The following is an 18,746-nucleotide window of genomic DNA, read 5'->3' on the forward strand; positions in this document are numbered from 1 at the left end:
GTCTCTACTCTGCACTCACCCATATTTACAATGATATGATTTTTTTCTTCCTTGATGCTTGATACCTGATCCATTCGACAGTTCGTGGTCACAAGGCTGTTGTGTTTCTTCCATGTGGGCTTTGTTGCTTCTGAACTAGATGGCCACTTGATTATCTTTGAGCCTCCAAGACCCCGTCCGCTATATCTTTGATAGCCAGGCACCATCAGCTTTCTTCACCACATTTGCTTATGCACACGTTTGTCTTCAGTGATCGTATCGGGAAAGTGGGCACACACGGTTATGATTTTTAGTTCTTTGATGTCTGAAAACTGGTCCCTTCTACACCTCGTGGTCAGACAGGCTGGTGTGCTTCTTCCATGTGGGCTTTGATACTTCTCAGCTAGATGGCCGCTTGTGAAATAGTATCATGAAGAATTTTGTTTCCCTCTGGTAAAATGCTGCCTTCCTGCTTATCATATGTATTTTCAAATATTAATAACATGTTAGTTCTGCTATGTGGTTAAACCAATGCTGACTTGTGGGAGATTCACAACAGCCATGTTTTGTAAAAGTATATACAGTAGAAATTTCACACAATAGTATGAAGGGAAAACAAATACTTATAGGTTTGTTCTTGTTTTTGTGAAAAATAGTTTCTCCTGGGAGAGACAAATGTGTGGAATAAGTATACAGCAGAATTAAACAATTTATTGCTTTACTTAATTCTCAGGTATAATTTTTTTTAATTTGACTACCATTTGTGGATTTCTTGCTTTATTAATAATTTATTTATTGTCTTCTTGGTATTTTATAGACTTTAATAGATATATGCATCACAGAATGTAAAAGTGAGTATAATAGATATATGCTTCATAGAATGTAAAATTGAGTATAGACTAATCAACTCACATTATACATTTAAAATGTTTCCTCACAAGTGGCATAAATAATCAGTGGTTATGATTGTTGCTAAGCGAAAGGCTAGAAGTTTGAATGCATCCAGAGGATACTTAGAAGAAATGTCTGGTGATATACTTCTTAAAAAATCACCACTGAGTGCATCAAGGGAGACGTCAGACACTGTAGGATATGACAAAATAATAATTTATAAATTATCATGGGTTCATGAGGGAGGAGGAAGCTGGGGGGGAGGGGGGAAATGAGGAGCTGATGCCAGGGGCTTATGTGAAGAGCAAGTGTTTTAAGAATAAGGGCAATGATCAAGGGTAAGGTTGCTTAGAGAAGAGGTATACTCTAGCCCAGGTGGCAATGAAGCATGGTAGTAGGGCAGGAGGAAAGTCAAGGGAGATGGAGGAAAGAGCTAGGAGTCAAAGGGCATTCATGGAGGTCTAGACAAAGACATGTACATGCAAATATATATAGGAGGATGGGGAAATAGATCTATGTGTCTATATTTATAGGTCAAGTATTAAGGTGGCGGAAGGACCTTGGGCCTCTACTCAAACACTCCCTCAATGCATGAATACCTTCTTTTATTAAATTGGAACTCTATGATGCTCACTCTCCCGACACAATGGCTGGAGCCAAAGTGGGTGAACAAGTAAATGTGGTGAAGAAAGCTGATGGTGCCCGGCTATCAAAAGAGATAGTGACTGGGGTCTTAAAGGCTTGAAGATAAACAAGTGGCCATCTAGCTCAGAAGCAACAAAGTCCACATGGAAGAACACACCAGCCTGTGTGATCGAGTGGTCCCAAAGGGATCAGTTACCAGGCATCAAAGAACAAAAAATCATATCATTGACTGCACACCTCCATGATAGGATCGCTGAAGACAAATGGGTGCATAAGCAAATGTGGTGAAGAAAGCTGATGGTGCCCGGCTATCAAAAGAGATAGTGTCTGGGGTCTTAAAGGCTTGAAGGTGAACAAGCGGCCATCTCGCTCAGAAGCAAATAAGCCCACATGGAAGAAGCACACCGGCCAGTGCGATCACGAGGTGCCCAAGGGACCAGGTATAAGGCATCATGCAAAAAAAATGATATAAGTGTGTGTATGTATGTGTATATATGTGTATATGTATATATATATCATATCAAATGAAGGGGGAAGTGCAGAGTGGAGACCCAAGGCCCAAGTGTCGGCCAATGGAGATCCCCTCATAGAGGGGTTTAGGAGAGGAGATGGGTTAATTAGGGTGTGAGGTAGTATCGATGAAGAACACAGCTTTCCCCCAGATCCTGGATGCTTCCTCCCCCCAACTACCATGATCCGAATTCTACCTTGCAGGGCTGGATAGGACAGAGGCTGTACACTGGTACATATGAGGGTTGGAGGTACAGGGAATCCAGGGTGGATGATACCTTCAGGACCAAGGGTGTGAGGGACGATGCTGGGAGAGTGGAGGGTGAGTGGGTTGGAAAGGGGGAACTGATTACAAGGATCCACATGTGACCTCTTCCCTGGGAGAGGGACAGCAGAGAAGGGGGGAAGGGAGACTCCGGATAGGGCAAGATATGACAAAATAACGATGTATAAATTACCAAGGGCACATGAGGGAGGGGGGAATGGGGAGGGAGGGGGGGGGGAAAGAGGACCTGATGCAAGGGGCTTAAGTGGAGAGCAAATGCCTTGAGAATGATTGGGGCAGGGAATGTATGGATGTGCTTTATACAATTGATGTATGTATATGTATGGATTGTGGTAAGAGTTGTTTGAGTCCCTAATAAAATGTAAAAGAAGAAAAGAGAAAAAAATGATTAGGGCAAAGACTGTACAGATGTGCTTTATACAATTGATGTATGTATATGTATGAACTGTGAAAAGAATTGTATCAGCCCCAATAAATTGTTAAAATAAAAAAAATTATTAAAAAAAGAATAAGGGCAATGAATGCACAAATGTGCTTTACACAACTGATATATGTATGGATTATGATAACAGTTATATGTGCGCACACAATGGAGTATTACCCATCACTAAAAAGCAGTGATGAACGCATGAACCACATCACCGCATGAGAAGAACTGAAGGAAATGATGCTAAGTGAAGTAAGCCAAGCACAAAAGGACAAGTACTACATGAGTCCACTGAGGTAAGCTCAAAAATTTCAAAAGGGGCATAGGGAACAAGATACTGTATACATACGTCCCTGGGGTGAGGTCCAGGCAATATGGCAGGGGCGAGACTAAACTCAGGGATAAATATAGTAGCCCATTAAATAGGATGGGGGGAAGGTGTGGGTAGCCGGGGAAACAGGACACTAATCCACACAGGGAGAGGATGTTGATTATGTCTCCACAGGGAAAGAGGGACCAGACTTTAACCTGGAGCTCCAAGACAAGAACGCAACACACTGACATGAAGCAGGGAACCGATAGAGAGACCTGAGGGGCTGGCTCCATTACCAACTAAGTGGACAGCACCACCCTCCCCCCAAGAAGAATTCACTTCAGAGGACAGCACTGATGCTACAGCTCAAGAAGAGAGACTAGTCTCATCAGAGCACACATGAGTCAACGAAGGGGGATAGGGAAAAGAAAAGAAAAGAGTGAAGCACATCCTGGCACACCAAACCCTCAGGAAAATGTTCTTGCTCAGAACAGCAATGCACAGAGATGACCACAGGGCTGGCCTCACCACAGGACACAGCACGCCTCATTGACCCATAGCACCATTGGGGACAACATTAGAGACACACAGAGAGAATTGTGCTTGCCAGGAGCTCACTACACAGAAGCCAGCCTCTGGGGGCATGCAGCAGAGCAGCAGAGGGAGCAGAGCAATGAAATCCCCAGGGATAGAGGCAGTGCCAGGGCATGACACCCCATCAGACTCAACTGGAAAACACCCGTGAAGGAGAACAAATAGACCCTGAACAATTTATACGTTTGTGTGTGTGTGTGTGTGTGTGTGTGTGTTGTAGCTATTGTTTTACTTTCTATTGTTGCTTCATTGTACTGTCTTACAATGGTACATAGCATTTCTACCTGGAAGGGATAAGTTGGATAAACAAGCCAGAAAAGAGGACAATGGGATGACAGTTCCAGTGGGACATGGGAGTAGGGGTGGCGGGGGAAAGGAAGTGGGTGTTAACAAACCCAAGGACAAGGGAACAACAAGTGATCCATAACCAGTGGCAAGGAGGGTGTAAGAGGGCTGGCAGGGCTGGATCAAGAGCAATGTAACCAAGAGGAACTTCTAAAACCCAAATGAAGGCTGAACAAGATAGTGGGACAAGAGGAAAGTACAAAGAAATAGAGGAAAGAACTAGGAGGCAAAAGGTAGTCATAGAGATTTAAATACTGGCATATAATGATGTAAATATATTTATATGAGGGGGAAATAGATTTATGTATATATATATATATATATATATATATATATATATATATATATATATATATATATATATATATATATATATATGTTGAGTATTAAGAAAACAGATGGACAGTGGGCCCCTGCTCAAGTACTCCCTCAACACAAGAACCCTTTGTTCTAATAGTTTGGCAGTCTGAGATGCTCATCTTCCTGTCATGATCGCTGAAGACAATGGGTGCACACGCAAAAGTGGTTAAAGAAAGCTGATGGTGCCCAGCTACCAAAAGATATGGCATATGAAGTCTCAAAGACCTGAAAATAAACAAGCAGCCATCTAGCTGAGAAACAACAAAACCCACATGGAAGAAGCTCACCAGCCTGCCCCGACTCTATGGCTGAGTTCAAAGTGGATACATAAACAAAAGTGGTGAAGAAAGCTGATGGTGCCCAGCTATCAAGTGATATTAGCACTTGGATTCTTAAAGGCTTGAAGATAAACAGGCAGCCATCTAGCAAAGAAACAACAAAGCCCACATGGAAGAAGCATATCAGCCTACTCCGACAGGAACACTGAAGAGAAAGTGGATGCATAAGCAAATGCGGTGAAGAAAGCTGACGGTGCCCGGCTGTCAAAAGATATAGAATCTGGGGTACCATGGCTGGAAGATAACAAGGACCCATCTAACTGAGAAACAACAAAGCCCACATGGAAGAAGCACACCAGCCTGTGAGATCACAGTGCATGAAAGGGATCATGGATCAGGCATCAAAGACCAAAAAGAAAAAAGTCATAGCACTGTGAATGAGGGGGAGTGCTAAGTGGGAACCCAGGGCTGATCTGTGAGAAATTGGACATCCACTTGCAGAAGGGCTGCAGGGAGGAGATGAGCCAGTCAGGGTGCAGTGTAGCAACGATGAAACACACAATTTTCCTCTAGTACTTGAATGCTTCCTTCCCTCCCTCTCCCCACTACAATGATCCCAATTCTACCTTACATATCCGGCTGGACCAGAGGATGTACACTGGCACAGATAGGAACTGGAAATACAGGGAATCCAGGACAGATGAACCCCTCAGGACCAGTGGTGAGAGTGGCAATATCGTGAGGGTAGAGGTAAGTTGAGGGAGAAAGGGGGGAACAGATTACAAGGTGTACATATAACCTCCTCTCTAGGGGATGGAGAAGTGAGTGAGGGAAGACTTCGGATGGTGTAAGATATGACAACATAATAATAATTTATAAATTATCAAGGGTTCAGGGGGCAGGGGGCATGGGGAGGGAAGGGAACAATGAGGAGCTGATGCCAAGGGCTCAAGTAGAAAGCAGGTGTTTTGAGAATGATGATGGCAACATATGTACAAATGTACTTGACACAATTGATGTATGTATGGATTGTGATAAGAGTTGTATGAGCCCCTAATAAAATGATAAAAGAGTCGTATGTGCCCCTAATAAAATGATTTCTTTAAAAACCACCACTGAGAATCCTTTAGAGCACAGTTCCACTCTGACAAACACAGAATTACTGAGTCAGAATCAATTCAATGGCAACTGGTTTAGTTAATTTCTTAGTTACCTTATGAAGGTATAACAAGAGCATATATGGGTGGTTTTAATAGTCAAAATGTTATTTTCTTACTAGAAGTCTGAATTCAGGATGCCAGCTGAAGACATCTTTCTTCTGCTCTTGATGACCTTCAGTTGGCTTTCTGCTGCTTGCTTAATCTCTTAAAACTCAACAGAAATTGACTCAAAATACATGTTATACTAATCCTGTCTCATTAATATAACAAAAATAACCCATTCCCAAATGGGATTGTAAGCACAGGCATAGAGATTAGGACATATGATACAATTCTGTGTTGAAAACACAGAATTCAATCTCTAACAGTTATAATATTTACTCACCGTACAGTGGGACTCACTGAGGATTCTTATTCTGCAAATTCACTTGTTCACTCATTTTAAAAAATGTTTTAATTTATTTCTGTCTGCCTTGGTGTTTATTATTTCCTTTTTCTAGAAGTTTGCTCTTTTTCTTAGATTGTCACGTTGCAGTCTTAATCTAGATTTGAGCTTGTTCATCTTTTTGATGCAGACATATATTGCTAAATATTTTCTATTGTTAATTTCACTCTTAATTTAATCTTTGATCCAATGTTTAATAATGTTATTTAATTTTCATACGTTTATGTATTTTCTGTCTTTTCCTGTATTATACATGCCAAACATTACTATTTTATAGTCAAGGAGATATTTTGTATAGTTTTGAAATTCTAAAATTTGTCTGTTAATTTTATGAACTTGCACTAAAGAAAAGTGCATATTTTCCTGATACTGTAACTGTAATACCAATCTATTAAATCTAATTTGCTTATGGTACTGTTCAAGCCCTCTATCTCTTTTCTGATCTGTATAGATTAAATATTGACAATGGTGTGCTAAATCTACTATTGTTGTAAAGTTGTCTATTGCTCCTTTCAGTTTTATCAATGTGTTTTGTGTATTTTGTCAATTGATAGTTCATATATTTTTGATTGTCATATTCCATTACTAGAGTATCTCTTTTATTAATATAAGAGGGTGCTTCCAAAAGTTGATGGAAAAATGAAATTAAAAGATGAGATTTTTCCATGAATATTTTAAGCCCTCTTGTATAATGTCCTTCTACATCTTCTATAAAAATATTTTTTCATAAAGCTTATTTTGTCTAATGTCCATCTTTCACTTTCCTTAGGTCTAATATGCATCTCTTGTAGATAGTGCATGATGGGGGGTGGGGTCACATCATGTTTTCGTGTTCATTCTCCCACTTTCTACCTTGTGTATACAAAGTTTTAATCCACTTATATTTTACGTAATTATTTTTAAAGAATGACACATTTGTCATTTTGTTACTTGGTTTTTGTGTGTCTCATAATTTTCCTGTCTTTTTAATGCCTATATTGTTATTTGTTTTGAGTTCTTGGATTGATTCTATCTGGGTTTTTCCTTCTCTGTATATTTTTGAAGTGTTTTTTGTAGTGATTACAATGAACTGTACATTTGACAATATATTTACAACAATTTTCTACCTTGATACTAATAGGTAAAATACAAATAACTAGTAACATACACAACAGTTAAAGACAATGTTAACATACTTAAATTCTAATCCCAATTATCTCCTCCATTCTCTAGTTTTCATATCATTGTATACTTTGTGTCATTTAGGAAAACTTTGTATTTATTTCTTACATTTATTTCTTTTATTTATTGGATAGTTGTCTAATGATTCATCTTTTCCATTTGAATGATACTGTTGAGCACTTATTTCAAGGTAGGTAACAAATTCTCACAATTTTTGTTTATGTGGTAATGACCTGAATTCATCCTTGTTATTTGAAGGATAGTATTGCTGGATTGACAGTTCTTTCCCATCATTGCTTTCTATTGCTTTCAGGTCTAAATGGTTTATGTGCCAACGAATGTCAACATTTAATCATATCAACAAAAATTCCAAACTAGCTACCACTGAGACAATGCTAACTCATAGTGACCTCTTTCGGTGTTTTGAGACTGAATGTTTACAGGAACATGAAGCCTCAGAACATGCAGATTGCAGCCCAACACATAAAGGTTTTCACCACCAGAACTTCAGTCTTATCACAGTATGTTTTGTGTTTTCCTCTTGCTGATTTCAAGGTTATATCCTTGCGTTTAATCTTCAAGTTTCATGTTGTCTTAGTCAAGAACTCTTCAAATTTATTCTACTTGGAGTTCATGAAACTGCTTGGGTTTGCTGGTTCATTTTCCTTCTCAGGATAATTTTCTTAAATATGCTGCAATGTAGTGAATTATTTAATATAGCTCTTCTGACCACAGCCTTTGTAACTTCCACCAAATGACCTTGGTTTTCCATATGGGTCTGGGTAAGGAGGTAGGAGGAGATACTGACTGAATTATATGATTCATGCAAATAAAATTAAAATGGTCCCATTCAATTTTTAAAGTAATAAAACAAAAGAAGGTAGGGCTGTAAAATTAAGGAACAAAATAGTATAACATGCACAAAAATCAAATATCAAGATAATAAAGGTATAAACTTTATATCAGTAGATATTTCAAATAAATGGATGAAACTCTTCAATCAAAATATGGAATAGACAGAATGGATTTTTTTAAAACCCAATAAACTGTATACTGTCTGCAAGAGACTCAGCTCAGCTCCAAACTCACAAATAGGTTTAAATTAAAAGAATGAGGCAAAGAAATATGACTTAAAAATTGCTCTGGTCAGATAGCAAACACAGTAGGAGCCTCTGCAAGTCCCAGAGAGAGCCCAGCAGGTAGGAGTCCTTGCTTTGGGAATTCAGACACTCAACCTGGAAACTGGGTGCATCAAGATTTGGGGAAAAATAATTTCCTTGTTTATTGGCTTGCTCTTTCTCTTTTTCTTCCCCTTTTCTTCCCAGGAAATCTCAGAACTCAGCAACACAGACCTAATCTCTCTGCTCCACTCCCTACCATGGACTCCTACTGGTATGGTTTAGGAGTGCCTGGCTCTCCTCCTGACCATAAGCCCCATCCCAGCTCACTCATCCAAGTCCCCCACCTGGCTGTCCTTGCAGACTCCTGCATGGAAGATGGGTTTTGTGGCCATCCTGGTATGGAAACCGTCACAGTACAAGTAGTATAATTTCCCACTTCTATGGATCCCCAGTTCCACTTCAATCTCTTTCCTTGGAGCCCCTTCCTCCCAACACCCACATTACTCCCACATCTGGCAGGCAGTTCCCTTTGATCCAAGGAAGTGACGGCCACCACCCAAATCAGGGGAATTCTTTCTTGCTCCTTGGATTTTGCATTCTGCCTCTATCATATTGTAAATGGATTAATTACCCTTTTAGACTCACAGGGACTCTCTTCTTGATCACTCAACCCCAGGCAGCTGCCTGTCTTCTCAGGCATACCACAACCACCCAAGACAGATTCCATTCTCTGGGTAAGAATTAGTCATTATCTCACACTACCTAACATTAAATGAAGCTGGCCTCTGCCAAATCAGGGGCAAGCTCTTGGCACCTAGACTTCTGCATCCCCTTATTTCATTATTTGGTGAACAGTGTCACCCTCCAGACTGCAGCTCTTACCCACAAATCTGTGACTACACCTTTGACCAGATAGGAGCAGGTAGTACAGACCATCCCACCACATTACTTTCTCCAAGGGCACAACAGGACAATAGGATCACTTTTGAAAACAAAAGAAGAGATAGCTAAACTGAAAACTTCATACCCTAAAGAAATCCAGAAGATTAAAAAATGAGATTACAGAAATAAAACATAATAAAATAACTACAGAATAGAATGAAAGAAAAGGAAAATCAAATCAGTGAACTTCAAGATAAACACAATGACTACAGTCAACCAAAGAAACAATGAAAAGGAATCTGAAGAAGTCTTGAGACTCGTGTGGAATCTCATCAAGAGAAAGAACCTACATTTCACTGGGATCTTGGAATGAGACAACAAACAAGAAAATAGTAAGAGAATTCATGTGAGGAAATTTCCCCAATATCACAAAAAGGAGACAATAACTATCAGGAAGCTGAAAGAACTCCAAATAGGATAGACTCAAATTGTCTAACTTCAAAGAAAAGGAGAGAGTCTTGAGAGCATCTACAGAAAAAAAAATAACAGTTACCTACAAAGGAAAACAAATAAGGATAAGCTCTGACTTCTTTAAAGATATGGAAAAACTAATAACCAACTTCATATGGGGAAGGGTAAAAAACCCACATAAGCGAAGAACTCATTTAAACAAAGAACAAGGCCTGACACTACCCTACCTAAAATCCTACTACACAGCCACCATAGTCACAATGGAACAGGATACAAAACGCAAAAATAAAAGCATCTACATACAATTTATTTTCCACAAAAGACCAAAAACCATTAGATGGAAAAGAGACATACTCTTTACAAACTGGTGCTGGAAAAACTGGATCTATTTCTGCAAAAGAATGAAACAAGATACACAGCTCACCCCATGCACCAAATGAACTCAAGATGAGCTAAAGACTTAAATGTTAACCTAAAAGCTATAAGAACCATCAAGAAAATTGGGACCAATTTAAGGACACTATTGCAGGGCATACACAGACTACCATGGACACACCGCAGAAGACAAAATAGATGACCAGGACCTATTAAAAATGTAACACTGAGGCACATCAAAAGATTTCATCAAAAGAGTAAAACAAGGCCTCACAGAATGGGAAAAGCCTTTAGCAGTGACACAACAGACAAGGGAATACTCACTAATATAAGTACACTATTATCAATGAGTACAAGGACGAAGGAAACGTTCTAAAATGTGGACTGTTCAACTCTTTTTAATAGGATTAATCTATGGAATTATAATACATGTATATTACATACCAGTAAAGCTGTTGTTTTAAAAAAAGAATGACTCTGTTGGGTAAGTATTGGACTGCTAACAAAGTTGGCAGTTCACACCGACCAGCTGCTCTTTGTGAGAAACATGAGTCTAGGTGCTTGTGTAAATATTTAAAGGCCAAGAAACCCAATGGTCACTATTGGTCAGAGTTGATTCAATGACTATAGATTTGGTTTTAGTAACCAAAATAAGGTTGGGATGACAATGCCAATATTAGACAAAATTGGCTTTAATTCAAAATCTGTTATAAGAGAAATATGACATTATATTTCTGGATAAGGGGTGTCCTTCTTAATCATGGAGCTATAGCAATTGTAAATACATATGCATGCAATGAGAGTCCTATACATGACAAAAACTTTTATAGGATTAAAGAGATGCATATATCTTCCATAATGTTTGGAGACTTCAATATAACACTTTCAATAAATGATAAAACATCTAAACGGAAGATCAACAAAGAAGTAGAACTTAAACAACACTATAAACCAAATACATCTAACAGATGTAGGGAGGGGTTTCAAATTGTGTAAAAAGATTCCATTATCTTTTATAATAGTTTTATTGCCATGTAATTCACATAGCATCAATTTAATAGTTCAATCACATTAAGAAGTGCTGTACAATCAATTTCAGAACATTTCCTTCTTGCTCGTATTCCTTGTTAACTTCCCATTTCCTCCCAACCTCCCCTGTCATGTCCCTAAGTAATTATTAACACAGTTACTGTTTATATATTCACCTACCCTGGTTTTCACATACAGAAAATCATAAAAAACAAGCAACAAACAAAAAATTAACAAAGAAAAAGCAGAGAAAAACATCAAGCCAGAAGAAGGCAGAACATATCAAAAAACTAAAACAACCTTAAACTGAGTCAATAAGGAGATCAGACGATAAGGTGTTTTATTTTAACCTCACTACCGCTGCCATAATTCATTATCTTTTCATTCAATTTCAGCATAAAATTCTGAAGCCCTCTCATATGAGTGTGACAAAAACTAAACAACATACTATTAAACATCTCATTGTAATTGGGTCAATTCAGACTCACGACAACCCATGTGCATTAGAAAAAACTATGTTCCACAAGGTTTGGCATGATCTACTCCATTTTTCTACTTCTACATACCATTTCGTTCAAAGTATTTCTGGACAAACTTGAATCACCAACTTTTTACTTAGCATCCAAACATGGCAACCATTTGCACTACCCAAGATCTACAAATTACTTGTCATCCAGTGGAGTATGACTCATTGCAACCACATATATAAACATGTATGTGTGCATGTGTAAATTTATATAGAAATAAATTTTACTTAAATATTATAGTATTATCCACACAATTATATAAATATATAAAGTAAATTCACCCAGTTAAATATGAATGTTAAATTATCTATATTAATTATATAAAATTATAATCCACTGCATATGTTTATAAGGGTAAGTCAAAATGGTCTGCTATAAAATCATAGCAAAAAAAATCAAAATGTGAAGCTATTCTTTCTTGTCATAGCCTCAATCTACATCATGACACTCCTGAAAGTGAAAGTGGGGCTTCTATTTCTCGTAACTCTTCCTTGAAGAATTTTTGGATTTACACCACATCAATATTTGTTTTGGCATCCTCAGGGGGCTCAAATAATATTCCTTTTAAAGTAGTGGTTCTCAATCTGTGGCTCATGACCCTTTTAGGGGTCGAACGACCCTTTCACAGAGGTCACCCAATTCATAACAGTAGAAAAATTACAGTTATGAAGTAGCAATGAAAACAATTTTATTGTTGGGGGTCACCACAAAACGAGGAACTGTACTAAATGGTCGCTGCATTAGGAAGGTTGAGAACCATTGTTTTAAAGTTTTGTAGTTTGAGGAACAAAAGCTGCCCGAATGTGGCAAGATCAGGGTAGAGTTTCTTCTCAGACACCCTTTGCTACCGTAGGAGAATACACAAATGAATTGTAACAAAGGGGGAAAAAAACTCCTCTATGCAATTGTCCTCAATTTTTTCTCAGTGATGTTTTTTTTTTCAATTTTCTGAAAACTTCCTTATAAGTGTCTGTAATCATCCAGTATGTTTTCAGAAAAAAAACTTACCAGGATTATTCCTTTGGAAACTCAAATATCAGTCACCATAACCTTCTGATCTGACCCCTCAGAAATTACTCGCTTGTTCAGATCCTTTTTTATTTTGATGTTGCCCTAATGAGATCAGGACAAGCTACCGAGAGAATTTGTGTGACGCCATCTACTAATTACAGAGATCGTATTTTTGTTGTTGATAGTAGTGTTCAACTTTTTATTATGAATTGTGTGAAAGTTTACACAATAGAAGAGTTTTGTATTAAATAATTCATACACATTTTTAAGATCATTGATTGCAATTCCCACAATGCAGCATCACTTATCTCACTTCTTCCCTGTGTTTCCTGCTTCCATTCAATCTTTTTTCCTAACTCTTCTGAAATTTCTATTTGTGCAAATAATTTCCTTTCGATCTCAACTGGTTTATTCTTCTAAGGTGCGAGTACCTCACTAGTCTTATTGTTCACCTTATAGACCTGTCTATTGTTTAGCTTAAAAGTGAGCCATGAGAGTGAGTTCATGTCCAGACTTGTCAATAAGGGTCCTGGTCTATCTGACCTGTAAGCCTGACTTTTATTAACTTGGGTGAGAGGGAAGGCAATATACAATAAAGGTCAGCAAAATAAGATGGAGGCAGGCAAGAGAAGACATGGAGAGGCGTGTAAGAGCTAAAGACAATAGAGGTATACACTATTACAAATCCAATCTTGTTAGAATGAAGCACTACAAACACAAATAGTTGCAAGGACAGATTAGAAAGCTGATTGGGTAGAAAAGGGAAAGTGTCATATATATGACAGTAGATATCTGAAAATGGTTATTTATCTTTGGTGCAAATAAATCCATGAATGAGGTACAATGTACAGGGGACAAAGCTATGAAAATTCCTTAGGTATCACAAAACATCTGAGGGAATAAATCATTGGGCTGGGGTTCTGGACCATGGTCTTGGGGACACCATGTTCAATTGGCATAACAATACAGAAAGACAAAGCTGTACATCCTATTTGGGTGAGTAATTACTAGAGCCTTAGAAGCTTGTGAATGGCCATTTAAGGCACAAATTTTGGTTTCTTCCAGTCTGAACAAAAGAACAAAAGAAAACAAAACAAAAGGAAAATGAAGGAAATTTAAGACATATAGAAACAATTGGTCCAATATACATGGCCCGTGGGAACATCAATCTCCACGACTAGAGCTAGATTGTACTCAACTACCACTGCCAATTGTTCTATAAGGGATTATATCAGGACTTCCCAGAAAAAAAGGCATAAAAAATATGGAACAAAACTTGCAGAGACCGGTTCAAATGTGTTTTGTTTGGTAAAAAACCTGTACATGTATTAACTAGAACTCCAGAAGCAATACTTTTGAAAATATCCTCACATGTGTGTAAACATACATACAGTATTATGCATACAATATTATTCAGCCATAAAGAGAAATTGGGATGTAATACATGCTAACACAAAAAAATAAGTTTAAAAATAACTTAATTCAGTAAAATAAGTGAGACACACAATGACAAAATTTTATGGTCCCACTTAGATAAATTATATGGAATAGGTGAATGTATACAAACAAAAGAGGAATAAAGAATAATTGTCTAAGTGGTACTGAGTTTCTGTTAGGAGTGATAGAAACTTTGCCTATAGATAATAGTTTAGGCTGCAAAACATTGTTTAATAAAAGATAAAAATAGCAACAAAAGAAATATTCCAGTGTTTCCCTTTCCTTAATGTCAACTTTCTTTCTAATAATCTCCTCCCATTAAGAATTATGAAGGTAAAATTTTTACCAAAAAAGGTACTCAGCAGCTTCTGAACCTGAATATTGCTGCCCACGGTACGGTACAACCCTTCTGTCTTGATGCCTAGGGAAAGAAAGTCAGGTCAATTTTGTTTATATGGAGTTTTCTTCTCCCTAGGGCAGTGGTTCTCAACCTTTCTAACCCTTTAACACAGTTCCTCATGTGGTGGTGACCCCCAACCACAAAATTATTTTCGTTGCTACTTCATAACTGTAAGTTTTCTACAGTTATGAATTATAAAGTAAGTATCTGATATGCAGGATGTATTAGGCAACCCCTATGAAAGGATTGTTCGATTCCCCCAATGGGTCGTGACCCACAGGTTGAGAACCGCTGCCCTAGGGGAAAGAACACAAGAAAAGGTTAATCTACTCTCTCCATTTTTTGTCAGTCCTTCCATGCAATAGGCATATGTCCGAATTATTCAGACTGCCATTTAGGTTGTACCAGACAGAAAGAATAAACTCTATATTAAATAGAAGATTTATGTTTAAATGAATGACTGAAAATAATGCTTCCATGTTAGAAGGAAGCTAGGATTCAATGAATAAAATTTTCCACATGAAATATCAACTTTCAAATTTTCCTTGAACAAAAAACCAAAAAGGAGGTGGCTGGAGTAAGGAGATGTAAAGGAAGGGTCATTTCCTTCACATATGCTGAAAAAGGTGGAGGCAATATTTCAAAGAAAAAAGAGGTTTAGCTACACCTGGCCACATTCTAAATGTCCTCAGAGGGAAACCAGGAAATACTCTTAATTAGGAAAAATGCTGGCTCCACGTTTTTTTTTAAATCACTTTATTGGGGACTCATATAACTCTTATTACAATCCATACATACATCCATTGTGTCAAGTACATTTGTTGCCATCATCATTCTCAAAACATTTTCTTTCTATTTGAGCTCATTTTTCCCCTCCCTCCCCGCCCCACCTACCTCACGAACCCTTAATTTTAAAAATATTATTATTTTGTCATGTCTTATACTGTCCAATGTCTCCCTTCACCCACTTTTCTGTTGTCCATCCTCCAGGGAAGGAGTTATGTGTAGATCCTTGTGACTGGTTCCCCCTTCCTCCCCCACCTTCCCCTGACCCCCCTGGTATCACTATTCTCATTAATGGTCCTGAGGGGTTTATCTGTCCTGGATTCCCTGTGTTTCCAGTTCTTATCTGTACCAGAGTACATGTTCTGGTCTAGCCGGATTTATAAGGTAGAATTGGGATCATGATAGTGGGGGGGGAGGGAGGGAGGAGGAAGCATTAAAGAACTAGAGGAAAGTCGTATGTTTCATCGTTGCTATACTGGCTGGCTTCACATTTACCTGAGTTTAAATTTGCCCCATAAATTTTGAAGGCAATATATATTGTAGCAAAAATTGGATGTAGCAAACAATGCAGTAATCATAACTCCACTTGAGGAGTGGTTAGTACTCTGTCAGAGTACTTTAAAAGCCATTTGTATCTCTTACTCCTTAAAAGCATGAAAGCACAAATTATCTAAATATGCCTGAATACCATTTATGTAGAATTTGCTGAAAGTTTACGAATTGTATCAAGGACTGAATGTTCATAATGTACCTTCCTAAGATGGGTCCTACCCAATAGATGACATCATTGCTACTTTAGAGAAATTACCCCAGAATCAAATCAGAGTGACCAGATTCGAATGTTACCGAAGGTATTGTTCACATCTTACCTTTGGTCTCAATGACATTGATACACTTTCTGACAAACTTGAATCCTACTTCATTCAGCTCCACTGTTGCAAGCAAAGAAAAGTAGAATTAGACCTACTGCAATAAACCTTGCCTACCAAACATTTAATGGTCATGCAAAGGAATTCTAGTGAAAGACTTAGGGGCTTAGCCTTTTTCCCCAATCACGCTAAAGGAAAGTCCTTTTATTCAGAGGTTTATAGTTTTAACTCTTACAATATCAAAATGTTTTCAGCTTGCTGTTTGCTTTTATATAGGTTTTATGCATCAAATTTGAAACATTCATTTGAAAATGAATATAATACCTATCATGTGCTCAGCTCACAAGAAGAAGAACATACGTGTTTATGTTTCTACTACTATCCTCACCATAAGTTAAGGTAAAGTGACTTCTTTATTTTAACTGACAGGCACATTTAAAACAGATATATCTCATTAAAAACAGATCAGGTTTTAATTTCACAGGGGCAACCATATACAATCCTGCATCAGTATTATATTATAAATGATAACATTTATTGTGATTTGGGCAATTGACAGTTTGTAATGTCAGTAGAACTTAATTGTGACTGACTCACTTTCTTCCTGTTTTGTTATGGGGTTGTGGTAGATCTACAAAAGAAGAGAAACAAAAAAAGAACCATAGGTATTGTGAATCATTAGAGATCGTTAGGGAAGATATAATATCTTTTTAAAAGACATTTTATTAGGGGCTCATACAATTCTTATCACAATGCATACATACATCAATTGTGTTCAAAACATTTGCTCTCCACTTAAGCCCTTGACATCAGGTCCTCTTTTTTCTCCTCCATCCCCACTCCCCCCTTCCTCATGAGCCCTTGATAATTTATAAATTATGTCTGATATCACCCTTCACCCCCTTTTCTGTTGTCTGTCCCCCAGGGAGGAGGTCACATGTAGATCCTTGTAATCAGTTCCCTCTTTCCAACCCACTCTCCCTCTACCCTCCCAGTATCGCCACTCACACCCCTGGTCCTGAAGGGATCATCCACCCTGGATTCCCTGTGTTTCCAGTTCCTATCTGTACCAGTATATATCCTCTGGTCTAGCCAGACTTGCAAGGTAGAATTCAGATCATGGGGGGGGGGGGGGGCAGGCAGAGGAAGCATTTAGGAACTAGAGGAAAGTTGTATTTTTCATCAGTGTATATCACACCTCGACTGACTCATCTCCTCCCCTAGACCCCTCTGCAAGGGGATCTCCAGTGGCTGGCAAATGGGCTTTGGGTCTCCACTCTGCACTTCCCCCTTCATTCACTATGGTAAGAATTTTTTGTTCTGATGATGCCTTATACCTGATCCCTTGATACCTCATGATCACACAGGCTGATGTGCTTCTTCTATGTGGGATTTGTTGCTTCTGAGCTAGATGGCCGCTTGTTTATCTTCAAGCCTTTGAGACCCCAGACACTATCTCTTTTGATAGCCTGGCACCATCAGGTCATCAAAACCATTACACTTGAGGATTTTAACAAAAAGAAACATTGCTCTGGGAACTCTCCAACTGTTCATATCGGAATCATCTTGTCTAGGTTTTAGGAAGATGGAGTAACACTCCCTGAAACCTGGTGATGTAATGGTTACACAATGGGCTGCTAACCACAAGGTAAACCGTTTGAAAATACCAGCCACTCTGAGGGAGAAAGCTGAGGTTTTCTACTCCTGTGAAGATTCCAGTCTTGGAAACCCACAGGAGCAGTTCTACTCTGCCCTATAGGGTCACTATAAGTCCAAATGGACTCAAGGACAGTGAGAAAACTGCACTGGGCTTCATAACAGCTGAAGGTACACTACCCATCTTAGATATTTATTTATGTAAATAAATCATTGAATATTTTTATGATTGAGATAAAATATGAGAAGAAAAATAACATCATTTTTCATGGATCCCTGGGCAGAATACAAATGTCCCAGATACCAACCTGTCCATCTCAAAGACTAATTTATGGGTATTTCTCTGTGAAAAGGTATTCCTACCTAAAAGAGATCCATGAGTTTAGCAAGATTTCCCCAGCGGTCTTAAAGTGGGCGTTGTGATGGATAAGTAAGAGTGAAACTAAAGGGAAAATACTTTAGTTCATAGTGTAATCCTAGACCCACACTCACCCTCATCATGAAACTTGGGCATGTGTTTCTCATTCCTTAGACCTCAAAATCACTATATAACATGGATAAAGTTAGCCTCGTTCTTTCTTCAACCCACAATCTTCTTTGACTCTTTAAGCCAGGGGGAGGAAACTAGGACGGAGTGAAATTTCTTAATATGGCTCTTCTACCCAAGCCTCTTTAGCTCCCACCAAATGCTTTAGTGGGACTGTGCTAACAGAGGGGAATCCATCAGTTTTCTTTGCCCACCTTCCCACCACCACCCCCTACAAAAATGAGATATTTTTGAAGCAGCA

The 18,746-nt window shown here is 38.4% G+C and overlaps 1 protein-coding gene across 2 annotated transcripts in view; it reads right to left on the reverse strand.

Moving 5' to 3' along the window:
- Positions 1–18,746, reverse strand: part of OPHN1 (oligophrenin 1) — a 369,115-nt gene that overhangs the window by 195,089 nt on the left and 155,280 nt on the right. For both annotated transcript variants that reach the window (XM_075538125.1, XM_075538124.1), the window contains exons 13-15: positions 16,900–16,933; positions 16,303–16,365; positions 14,594–14,668 (exon numbers count right to left, since the gene is read on the reverse strand). In XM_075538125.1, coding sequence (XP_075394240.1) covers positions 14,594–14,668; positions 16,303–16,365; positions 16,900–16,933 — 172 coding nt within the window. The remainder of the gene's footprint in view (positions 1–14,593; positions 14,669–16,302; positions 16,366–16,899; positions 16,934–18,746) is intronic.

This window comes from Tenrec ecaudatus, chromosome X (assembly GCF_050624435.1).
Source record: "Tenrec ecaudatus isolate mTenEca1 chromosome X, mTenEca1.hap1, whole genome shotgun sequence".
Taxonomy (NCBI): Eukaryota; Metazoa; Chordata; class Mammalia; order Afrosoricida; family Tenrecidae; genus Tenrec; species Tenrec ecaudatus.